General features: G+C 35.6%; 1 protein-coding gene and 1 long non-coding RNA gene across 2 annotated transcripts; both read left to right on the forward strand.

The window, feature by feature from the left end:
• Positions 1 to 924: 924 nt before the first annotated feature.
• Positions 925 to 7888, forward strand: LOC139352160 (uncharacterized). Its single transcript, XM_070998294.1, has 2 exons — positions 925 to 2672; positions 4879 to 7888. Exons 1-2 carry the CDS (start codon positions 1857 to 1859, stop codon positions 4903 to 4905), a joined length of 843 nt encoding a protein of 280 aa, XP_070854395.1. The 5' UTR covers positions 925 to 1856; the 3' UTR covers positions 4906 to 7888.
• A 1261-nt stretch (positions 7889 to 9149) lies between these two features.
• Positions 9150 to 12744, forward strand: LOC139354054 (uncharacterized). The gene is made up of 2 exons (XR_011605157.1): positions 9150 to 12247; positions 12356 to 12744. It is a non-coding gene; the product is annotated as an uncharacterized lncRNA (long non-coding RNA).
• Positions 12745 to 13066: the final 322 nt, after the last annotated feature.

Raw genomic sequence — 13066 nt, forward strand, 5'->3', positions numbered from 1 at the left:
TAGATAGAAAATTTTAACTGAAATGTAATGTTCCCATCAATACCTATCGATTGACCCAAAAAAAAAATTTGCCACGCCCACTCTAACGCCCATAACGCTTAAATCTGTATACCGCCGGTAGGTGGCGCATTTTAATCTCGCTTTGCTGCTTGCATATCTCCATTTAGCTGAGTAACGGGTATCTGATAGTCGAGGTACTCGACTATAGCGTTCTCCCTTGTTTTTTATAGAACCACCATATGATTTTACTTTGCTAAATACAAAATCTCGATAGATTGCAATTTGGTTAACCAATACACATCACAAAATTTTTTGGAACGACGGAGAGAACAGTTTTCCACAAACTCGAAAGTATCTAAGGACAATTACAAGCGGAAAATAAATTATTTCTAAAGGTGTGGAAAAGAAACGATTTCTACAGAATACATTAATATCGAGGAAATGAGCTGTCCGTCATTAAACAGGTTTAAAGAAAACCGGTTTCCCTATTGTAAAACACACCTTCAGGGCGGGGTTTGTGCTCTAAACATTGCAAATTATGTTTTTTGTTTCAGGATATATTAAAAAATAAGCGATTTTTATTTTAATATATAGCGGAGTTTTTATTGGTTAAGTTCTTTCAAGTTTGATTCCCAATCTTAAACTGATTTTACAAAATGCATTATTCTTATAACCATGGTTCTTAACGGTGACAGCGACGCGAGCAGCGAAAGTGGACTTTTATTAAGAATTTTGATTGGTAAAATCTGCGGCTCGATGAAACGGTTTCTAGGCTGCATCTTTTGTTTATTTAATTCGTATTGGCCAAAGCTTTTATGCTGACGAATGGGCTCTCAGGCTGGACCCTTTGTTTAAGAGTTTGAATATTTGTTCGGAGCAGATCGCCAGCGCCTAGTCATGCGCGCATAGGTGTACGACGGCACCTGCATCGCTCTCTGCTTATCTTTCGCCTTCTTTCTTATACCCATAAAGCTGTCGCTTATCTATTCAGCAACTACTTTGTAAGCCTGCATATGTCTATATGAAGATCTTGGAGCCAAGCTTTTTACACATTCACAGTCCGTCTGCCGCTCCGAATAAACGCTATACATTTTAATATAACCTATTCGTGCGTTATTAATTATAAATATAAGGGTGGCATATTTGTTGTCTTCCCCATAAACATTTGGTGACCCCGACGTGATAGCAGTTTTTATCGGAGTCTGCAGCTCGGTCTCGCGATTGTTTAATATAGTTTAAACAAACGCTTTGTTTCGCTGTCGTTATCGTGCATTCGGGCACAAACATACGAACACACATACATACATAAGTGCATATAAAAGTGCACAGCCGGCCGTTTGATTTTTTGTACATTTTGCGCTGTGAAAAAACACCAAATTTGTGTTGTGCAAAAATTTCTTAACAAAGTGAATCGCATTTAATCTTTGTTAATAGCGCATATTACATATATACATGTACATATAGCCATACATACATTCGTTTGCCAGTTACATAATCCGCTGTTGCTAGGCAGGCAATTTATCGGCAAGAACAACAACAACAAAGTTAAAGGTTCCGTTGCATCTCGGCGACGCTTGTTAACCTTCACGTTTTCGCGGTAAAGGGTATACGGTGTTTTGTGCCTCTAACGCGGTCGGACATTTTACTTTACTTCATTTTCATTTCATTTTTTTCTTTCTCGTGATTGAAAAATGTCTGATACGGAAAACTCGGTTTGGGCTGAAAATGAATCCACAAGTGACGTCGACTACTACCGAGTCAAAGCCCAATCTATTTTGCGGCAAATGAGCTCGATGAAATGCTATTTAAACGCTGATGCGGTTAATCAGTTTGACGAATCTGATTTGCTGGCGTGAATGGAATGGATCAATTCCTTAAACCAGGCATTTGATTCTGCGCAGACATCGTTGGAAAGACTGGACTTTGCAGAGATCTCGAGCGACCATCGGATTGAATTTGCTGAAGTCTTCATGGATGTGAAGGCGAAACTAAGCCGAGGCTTGGCGGCTCATCGCAAGTCACAATTGCCGGCTTCAACCGCTGCAAATTCAACATCTATTGACATCACTAATAATGCGGATCTTTCTTTTCGATCTAGAAAGCCTCGGTTGCCAAATTTGGAAATTGCTCGTTTTCATGGATCCTACTCTGAGTGGCCGGATTTTCTTGCGACTTTCACTACGGTCATCGGAAATGATGATGAGCTAAGCGACATTGAAAAATTACAATATTTGCGTTCGAGTTTGGGCGGCGTGGCTCTGGAAACCATACGATCGCTCGAACCCTCGAATGCTAATTTTAAAAAGGCTATGAATTTGCTGGTTAATCGATTTGATAATAAAGTTTTACACTTTCAGGCACATGTTCAGGCAATATTCGGTTTAAAGGGTGTCGAGAAGGGATCTTCGAAGGGTCTTCGGGAGCTGAGCGATTGCATGAACTCGCATCTGCGAGCAATTCGAACCCTGGCCAATACGCAACAAATTTTGGATGGACTTTTAATTCACATCGTCACTCGGAAACTGGATCAGAGGACGCGGGAAAAATGGGAAGAGGATTTGTCAATCACTGAGCTGTCTACCTGGGATGCTATGGAGTCGTTTTTGGAAAAGAGGTGCAGGATGATGGTAAACTTGGATCAAGCCTTGGAAACTCAAACATCAGGCCAGCAGGTGGGAAAAAACTTGCACAAATATAACCAAAATACACTTATTGCATCTGCTACTAACTCAAACCATTTGACATGCTTATTTTGCGATGCACGGGATCATTATTTGCCAAAGTGTTCTCGATTTTTAAATTTGAGTCCGAATCTTCGATATAGAGAAGCAAAGAAGTTGCACCTTTGCCTCAACTGTTTGGGCAAGGGGCATAGTTTGCAGCAATGCAAGTCGACTCACTGCAAGTATTGTCGCATGAAGCATCATTCATTATTACACATGAACCATGACCCATCCGCAACATCAACCTCATTTTCATCTCCATCATGCGATCCATCCTCGAGCTCTCAGCCATTACCATCTACTTCATCAGCATTAGTATCATATTCGCATACATCATCGCATCCTGATCATCATTTACCAAGCCCTCCACCCAAAGCCTTAAATATTTTGCCGATCGACTACGTGTTGCTTCCAACTGCTATTATCTACGTCAGAAATATTGGAGCATTTATGCCTTGCCGAGCAATTTTAGATTCGGCCTCCCAGCTAAACTTCATAACCTCTCGCTTAGCCAGCCAACTAAACTTGAATCACAGAAGATCGCAAACGTCGATTTCTGGGATAGGAGAATCTTCCATGATCTCTGATAAGACTGTCGATATTCTTGTGCAATCACGGGATGCAAGCTATCGAGCGGCATTCACAGCGGTTGTGACTCACAGTATTACTGATTATCAACCCCATTTCAATATAAATGCAACATCGTGGAGGATACCGCAAAACATTTCACTCGCTGACCCTAATTTCAATCAATCACAACGAATTGACCTTTTACTCGGCGCTGGGTTGTTTTTCGAAATAATTTCTATGGGACAAATTCATTTGGATAGGGCTTTGCCAACTCTTCAGAACACCAAGCTTGGTTGGATAGTCTCTGGAGGGTTATCATCGAACATGGCAACTCATAAGTCGGTTTTACAAGCCAGCATCAAGGACCCAGCTGATTATTCCGATGACACACTTTCCGCCATTGTAAAGCGATTTTGGGAAATTGAGGACTTCACTTCGTCTAAGCCATCTTTATTGCCGGAAGACTTGCGATGTGAGCAACTTTTTACTGAAAATTGCATTCGACTTGGAAACGGCCAATACTCTGTTCGTCTCTTGACCACTTCCGGATTCGAATCTTTAGGTGATTCTTATTGCTTGGCTCGTCGTCGTTTCAAGAGTTTGGAAGCTAAATTAGATAGAAACCCAGCCCTGAAAGCTCAGTATTCAGCATTTTTGAGGGAGTATATCGACCTAGGTCACATGTCTCTTGTAACTAAGGAACCGCCAGAAACACAATTCTTTTTGCCCCATCATTGCGTACATAAGCAGGAAAGCACGAGTACGAAGCTTCGTGTCGTTTTTGATGGATCTGCTAAAACAACTTCTGGTAGCTCTCTGAACGACTTACTTCTGGCAGGACCAACAATTCAACAAAAAATCTTCAATATACTGCTTCGCTTTCGATTTTTTAAAGTTGCCCTTTGTAGAGATATCTGCAAGATGCACCGTTGCGTGCGTGTTTCGTACCCGGATGATTTCTGGCAGTGCATCGTTTGGAGAGAGAGCTCCAGGAAAGAATTGAGTGTTTTTAAATTGAACACGGTGACTTACGGAACCAAGCCAGCTGCCTTCTTGGCTATAAGGGCCATGCATCAACTCTCTTACGATGAGGAGGAATCATTTCCTATTGGAGCAAAAATTGTTCGTAGAGATTTCTATGTGGATGATTTAATATCTGGTGGGGACTCAGTTGAGGAGGTGAGAGAAATTCGTCGTCAGGTGAATGAATTACTGTCGCGAGGCCACTTTCCAATTCGCAAATGGTGTTCGAATGAGTCAGCAGCCCTGAAGGGAGAGTCTGAATGCGACAATGCTACAAACTTTGTCGGTGCAAAGAGAGAGCTTGCCGAGCTGAAAGAGCTCTTTTTGAGCGAGCAGCACACAGCATCGATATCTTCCGTCTGTTTAGCTGATGGGATCGATTGGAAGTTCATCCCTCCGCGTGCCCCGCACTTCGGTGGTTTATGGGAGGCCGCTGTGAAGTCAGCTAAATTTCACTTCTACAGAGTCGTCGGTGCATCCATCTTAGCCATCGATGAATTAAGAACTCTTGCATATGAGATTTCTGCCATCCTTAACTCCCGTCCACTCTGTCCAATTTCAGAAAATGCTGAAAGCCTTGAGGTGCTAACACCGGCGCATTTCCTGAAGGGTTCCAGCTACACTAAGTTTCCTGAGCCTGGCATTACTCATCACCGCGAGGACCGCCTCAGCAGATGGCAGCGGGTTACCCAGATGCAGCAACATTTCTGGAAAAGGTGGAGCAGCGAGTATTTGTCCCTACTTCAAGAGAGGAGCAAGTGGCGCGTCGAAACGTCTAACATCAAGGTTGGACGCATAGTTTTGCTTAAGGAGGACAACGTTCCACCCTTGAGATGGCAGCTTGGGTGCATCCAAGAAGTCATACCCGACGGGGACGGAGTCATCAGAGTAGCTATGGTCCGTACAGCTACGGGTCTGATCAAGAGAGCCGTCGCCAAGCTAGCCGTTCTGCCCATCGATTCCGAGATAGTTGGAACCTTACCTCTTCCAACGGGGGGAGTATGTTCGGAGCAGATCGCCAGCGCCTAGTCATGCGCGCATAGGTGTACGACGGCACCTGCATCGCTCTCTGCTTATCTTTCGCCTTCTTTCTTATACCCATAAAGCTGTCGCTTATCTATTCAGCAACTACTTTGTAAGCCTGCATATGTCTATATGAAGATCTTGGAGCCAAGCTTTTTACACATTCACAGATGTTAGGCTCAATATATTTTACAGATTCATTTTCTGATACAAATGTGTGTTGACATTTAGCAAATTGATTAGTAAGCATTTGAGAGATACATTGATCAGTGATTATAAATTTTTGGTCTAACATATTTGCTAATGAATTTGGTGAATGTTCCAAGTAAAATACTTTCTTTTCGTCATTTACAAAATATTCGTAATTATCATTTATATCAATTTGTCGGCCCATATTATCTGGATATTTAATAGTTCTATATTTTTGTGTTTCTTTAAATGAAGTGGGTATATGGGCTAGAATAAAAGTGTCTTTAGTTTGACTGCTTAACCAAGCTGAAGTTTTACAAAATATTCGTAATTATCATTTATATCAATTTGTCGGCCCATATTATCTGGATATTTAATAGTTCTATATTTTTGTGTTTCTTTAAATGAAGTGGGTATATGGGCTAGAATAAAAGTGTCTTTAGTTTGACTGCTTAACCAAGCTAAAGTTTTGATTGATAGTAATTTTTCTTCGTTTATGTTCTCTAACTCTTCATGTTTAAGTATTTTAGGATTAAGTATTCCAACTCTTGTTAATTGTAAACTCATTTGTAAATCTTCAATGTATTCTAGGAATATATTTAAGGAATATCTAAAAATGTGCAAAGCTTTTTCTTCTTGATTATCTTTTACGAGTTTGTTTACATCTTTTGATTGTTCATTAATTTTTTTAATTATTTCATTAAATTCTTTGTTTTCAATTACCATTTCTTGCAAGTTTTGTAGTTTATCCTCCAACTCTTTTTTATCATCTTCAGTTAATGTTCCAAATAGGTATTTGTGAGCTGTCCCTAAAAAGTTAATTAATCCCCGTTTTTGTCTCGATGATGAAGTAATTCCCTTAATTTCATGTTTTAATTGTTTCAATGTTAAGGCAATGTCTGGTACGTTTTTAAACTGGTTTTCGTATTTTTTAAATTCCTGATATGTTTAAAATATTTTAGTTTGATTTATTTTAATCATATGATGTTCATATTTTAGAGGTATTTTTATAGTCCCTGTGTTCAGAAGTAAATTACCGTTGTTCGAAGTAATGTGTGTAGTATTAATTTGTTGAGCTGTTATCAATGGTATTTTCGTCCATGACACTATCATGATCAATTTCATTATCAGAATCAATACTGTCTGTTTCTGGAATGAGGAAAGAGAATTTGCATTTTAGTTTTTTTAAATTTACTTATGTGTTTTACTACTTTATGACCCCTGTAAGTTTCTTGCCAGAGCTTTTAGTCTTTTTGTTCTAACGCTCCTGTCTTTTTGAATGGGTTTACTAATTTAGCTTTACGTTTCATTTCTTTTTCAACTTTAGTGTATTCCAGATCTACTTCATGTTCCTCGCGGTCTTTATTAATTTTATCTATCTTATGTTCTTTTTGTTTTTGTATATTTCTGCTTGGTTTTATTCCATAAAGAAATATTTCAGCAGGAGTTTTACCTGTGTTATCATGGGTTATTTCGTGATTATAAACGTATGTTGCCTTTTCTATGTTCATTAACTTATCTTCAGCGACCGTAAGTGTATTAATAATTCTAAGTTTTTCATTGATTGTTTTATGTACCCTTTCTATATCGGCTATACCATTCTTGCTAGTTGTAATTTCAATATTAATATTTTCATTTTGTAACCAATTTTGTAATGATTTAGATACTAGGCCAGGATCTTGATCCATTTTAATGGTTTTCGGTTTACCTATCATATTAAAGATCTTAAGAAGAGCTTTTTTACTTTCAATCCAATCTGTGGTTTTTGTTTCAATAATAGAAATGAATTTTAATTGAATACCGATGCATGTTAAAAATTTACGTTGGTAAATAATAGTCTATAACATATTTATCGCGAATATTTTTAGTTTCTGGAGTTTTTTAAAACGGAAGAGCAACTTATCTGTGCTCTGCTTGGCATAAATTACAAATTTCACATTTATTAATAATGTTTTGAATAAGTTTTTGTGCGTCTGGAAAGTAGTATTTCATTTTAAAAGTCTCATAAGTCTTTTGAATACCTTGGTATATTGTTTTCTCATGTATTTATAATATTTTTTCATGAAAGTCTGCATATGTGGGTAAGTTGGGAAGTACTACTGAAGTTTTCATTAGTTTCGTACCAGTATTTGGTTTAATTAATTTCATAGAAGCTCGTTGAAAAATTACAAAGTCTTCGTCATTATTAATGTACATAACAAAATTGTGTCCACATATAAATTTTATAATTTTGTCTTACGACAAAGTTTCAGTCATGTCACTGTAAGTAATTTTATTAATAGTTTTGTTAAAGTAGTGAGTAAGTTCGTTAGTGTCTTGATTTCCCTTTTCAAATATAAGTTGGTGACTAAAAACGTTAACTGGTCGTTCGGTAATTTGTATGCAATCACCATTATCTTCTTGTGCACTATGCACTGTTGCTGCAGTGGTATCTACATCATCTTCATTTTGAAATACTTCTTCAATTTTGTTATCTTTTGATTCCTTTTTTGTAATCCTAGATAGAGCATCTGCTACGTGATTCTCTTTACCTTTAATGTATTTTATTTCATAATCAAACTCTCTTAGTTTTATTTTCCAACGTTGTAATTTCATGTTAGGTTCTTTTATATTGTGTAACCAAACAAGTGGTTTATGGTCAGAGCATATTTTAAAACTTCTTCCAAAGAGATAGGGGCGGAAATACTTAGTCGCCCATACAACAGCTATTAATTCTTTTTCAATAGCAGCATAATTTAACTCATGTTCATTTAAAGTTCTACTGGCAAAACAAATGTGTTTCCCTTCTTGGGATAGTACAGCACCTAATGCATAATTGCTTGCATCTGTAGTTATATCAAACTTCTTTTCAAAATCTGGATATATGAGAATTGGATCGTTACTTATTAAAGTTTTTAATTTTTCAAACGCTTCAATGGTTCTAGGATCGTTTATATTTATTTTTGCTCCTTTTTTAATCAGAGAGTCATTGGTTTGGCAATTTTTGCGGAATCTTTTATAAATTTACGATAAAATCCACAAAGGCCTAAAAATGATTTTATTTGTTTTGGAGAGTTTCACTGGTAGAAAAAACGCGTAGTGAAATCAAATATATTTTTATTTGATTTTTTTTACTCCCATGCATAGTCATATTAAATATTAAAACCTTTCATTTAAATAAAAAACATATTTAAGCCGTATGTCAAATATGTAAGTATTCAATTCAAAGTGATTTTTATTTAAAAACAAGTTAGTCACATTCAAATCCAATGCGGCCATCTTGGTTTTAACTACTATAAAAAGTAGTTCAATTTATAGTATATTTGATGGTTTTTTATATTTCGAGTAAATCCTTTTTCCATTTGTTCGGAATATGAACTCTTTTATTTTGAATATAGAACGTTTTTACAATTTGTATTTGACCAAATAATAGTAAATTAGAAATCAAATTACATATATGTATATGTATCTATGTATATGTATTAGATTTGTGACCCATATACACAACATAATTTAAATTATTAATAATTTGCTTTAATATTTAAAGAATATGGTTTTAGTTACGGCTGCCCAACCACCGGCAGCGTCTTTCTATTTCCATGACAAATATCATAAGATTTGGCTTTGTAATTTACTATTAAAAGTACAAAAACATGCTTAGCCAAAGAAAAAATGTGCGTGCATTGTAAACGCTGGGCCGTCCCAGTCGTAAGTTGCGGAACGTGTTTTAAAAAAACATAGTTCTGGGTCGTACCTTTTTTACGCAAAACAGCACGCATGCAAATTTTCCAAGGCAAATGTGCGTGCTGGGTGCATTCTATTGCGGTGCCTTCTAGAAGTGTTTCAGAATAATGCATCCAGAAGTATGCCCAAACACCCGTTTCGGGAACGTATTCCGAAAGAAAAAGTTCTGGGTCGTATCTTTTTTACGCAAAACAGCACGCATGCAAATTTAACTAGCAACTGTGCGTGCTGGGGGCAATCTTTTGGGTGCCATCTGGGTGTATTTCAATATAGTGCATCCAGAAGCATGCCCAAACGGGATTTCGGGAACGTAAAAATAGTTCTGGGTCGTATCTTTTTTACGCAAAACAGCACGTATGCAAATTTACCCAGCAAAATGTGCGTGCTGGGGGCAGTCTTTTGGGTGCCATCTGGGTGTATTTCAATATAGTGCGTCCAGGTGCATTTTAGTGGGAATGTAAAAAAACCAAACTCAAACCCGAAAGTTGGCGATGCCCATTTTTTTACAATCGTCTTTTTTCGGAACTGTTCTCTTGACAAACAAATAATAAAGACAAAAGGGAACATGCAAGGAAGCGAGCGGTTTTTCTTGTCTCTTGCATTTCTCGTCAGTTGCATTTTTAGTTCTGAAAAGTGAAGTTCGTGCCACGTGTTTTGAAAAAGTTTGTTGCTTTCTGCCACCAGTTTTACATCAATATTTTCACAGGTAAGTAAAGTGTAGATAATTTAGTTCAATATGAACACAATAAAATAACACAGTACATGTACACTGAACATTCAAACTAAAAACATATTAAACAAATAAAATAATTAGGGTATTCAATTGCGTTGCAAACGTTTGAAAAGTGTAAAAGTGTAAGCAGTTCCGACAACAATTTCCATACAAAATAGTTTTCAAGGCCTACAACACCCCAGCCTATGTATACAAATCTGTTGTACTTGTGTAGAAATAGGGGGTTAATAATGGGAAGGAACTTTATCTAAAATACTAAAAATATACTGAAAAGTTGGGTTAAAATTCATGGTAATGACAGTAAAAGGAAAGGAACAAATTTGAATTTTAAATGCAAAAGAAAAATATTTGTCTTCTGTAAAACAAAATAATTGAATAACAATTTCAATGGAAGAAAAACCCTCAAGGAAGAGAGCCAGGGAGGTCGAAACTAAGCGATGGTCATAGCCTTCTTCTCACAAAAATTTAAAAGTTAGCTTTCTTTTTTACGTCAATATCCTGCAACGATGTTTTAAAATAGAGGGCCTATGTATACAAATCTGTTGTACTTGTGTAGAAATAGGGTGTTAATAATGGGTAGGAATTTTATCTAAAATACTAAAAATATACTGAAAAGTTGGGTTTTAATGACAGAAAATATCATAGCCTTCTTTTCACAAAAATTTAAAAGTTTGCGTTATTTTGTACGTCAATTTTCTGCAACGATATTTTAAAATAGAGGGCGTTCACAATTCTCGTCTTGCAAACTTACAAAGTTTACACTTTTGCAACGCAATTGAATACCCTAATTGTATATTTGTAATGTATATACACATATTTCAAAATATATAATATTAAATTTGCTTTATATTTTTCAGAATCGCAAAAAATGAATGGGCACACCAAGGACTGAACTGCGTAATTGACAAAAGTACATAAACAAGAAGGAAGCACCAAAGCACCGTACAGAAGGGGAGTTACTCCGATTAAAAATTAGTTGCGTTCTTGAATATTGAAATGAGAATAAATATGAAATTGAAATCCAGTTTTATGTATTCCTGGGGAAAACTTCCAGATATTTGGTTTTTGAATGCTTCTAGGTGCATTCCTGGGTACATGTTACAGGTGCATTAAAAAAGAATACACCCAGAATGTGTTTACTATGTTGCTTCCAGGTGCACTAAAAAAGAATACACCCAGAAGGTGTTTAGTATGTTGCTTCCAGGTGCATTAAAAAAGAGTACACCCAGAATGTGTTTAGTTTGTTACTTCCAGGTGCATTCCAGATACTTGCTTCCAGAAGCATGCAACGGGTGCATTCTTTTTTGTCCCGCACCCGTGTAAAAAGAATGGACAGACTCATCACTTCCGGAACACCTTTTTGATGTCATTTCATAATGAAAGAACGCATGCTGGAATGCTGTCATTTACGACTGGGGAATCCCGCGATCACTTCGAAGCAAGCGGTTCTCCTGATCGGATGTAAAAGTGATTAATAGATAGATAGACAGGTGTTCATTTAAGTGTAATAAAAAAGTGAAAAGTACAGAAAAAAGGTTAGTCAAATAAAAATACAATAATTACTTAATATTAAGGCATGTGCATGTCCACGTTCTTTTTCTCGCATTTTTCCATTTTGTGTTTCTCCTTTGTTGTGCGCGTTATTATTTCGTGAAAATTTAGATAATACATTTAACAAAATAAGCAAAGCTCAAAAAAAAATTACATTTAAAAACAAAAAAATATATACGATTGGGTAATAAACATGAAGTGGATAAAAAATATGCGAAAGAAATGTAGAATATGAATGGAAATTAAGTGAAAACCCGCGCAAACTAGATAAAAGGAGTAGAATGCACGAGAAGGAAAACACTAAAAAGACGCAAAAAAGACGCTTTGCTGCCGTTGCATTCGGCTCTGTGGCGTCGCAGTCGTTTCATCTATTTCTTTATAATATTTTTTGGTTCTTTCACGTGATTTTTCTTTAAATCTAACTAATTTTGAAATTAAAAAAAAAATAAAAACGAAATAAATTTAAACAATATTTTTGTCTTATTTAAATCCCTTTATATAAAAACACCTACTCGAAACTTATTATAAAACTAATTAACTTTTTCTTTATAGATACAAATTTATTTTAACATATTGTACCCTGAGAAAGAAGGAATTTTATCTAGTAAATGGGACCCATTTAAGGAAAAGGTTTTTTGCTTTTACGAAGAGCAACTGCAAATCAAAGAGCGACTTAAACTATTAAAGACAGTTCAGAAAACTGTATCACTTGGTAATGTATAATTTTTTTAAATTTATAAATTTTATCTTTTTATGATAAGCTTGACTTTTTCTAAATTATGCCATTACAAAAAATCTAATAACATATTCTTATTCACAGATTACAAGGACTACATTTACACCGTATTGCTCACATCTGTCATCTTAAATAATTCGTGGACCGTCATTAAAGGAACCAACAAACGAAAGAAATTATCACTACTATGACTCGCAGGAAAGTTTTGTACGCACATGCAGGCGTACGAATGTGGCAAAACAAAAAAATGTGTGATTATAAAAAATATGTATAATAATGTATAATATGTAAATGTATATATGTATCATATAAATTCTAAGAGTTACGTTAAGTACAAATGTATTTAAAACAAAAGTAATGATAACGTGTTAGCATGGTAAAAATAGAGTTTAAGCAGAACAATTGTTTGATTATATGTTTACGTTTATTTTCAATAAAAACACATACTTATTTGGGTCTTTATTAAATATAAATCACGCTTGTTTTAAACTACAGATTGGTTTAAATTGAATATGCACCATAACAGTATGGTATACATAATACATTTAAATCAAACATAAAGTACAGTTCTTTTAACGGGGATTATATTTAATTTAAATACAATTTGTATTTATATTAAAGTTCATCGCAGTCTGATTTAAATATGAGAACTATTTAATCCAAATAAAAATATGCTGAGTTTTAAGGCGGGTTATAATTATTTTAACTATAAAAACCATTTAAATGAAATGTTCTATTTACTGGAACTAAATATGAAAATATTTAAAATAAATATAAAAATATAATACTTTTTAC

This window comes from Drosophila suzukii (assembly GCF_043229965.1).
Source record: "Drosophila suzukii chromosome 2 unlocalized genomic scaffold, CBGP_Dsuzu_IsoJpt1.0 scf_2c, whole genome shotgun sequence".
Lineage (NCBI taxonomy): Eukaryota > Metazoa > Arthropoda > Insecta > Diptera > Drosophilidae > Drosophila > Drosophila suzukii.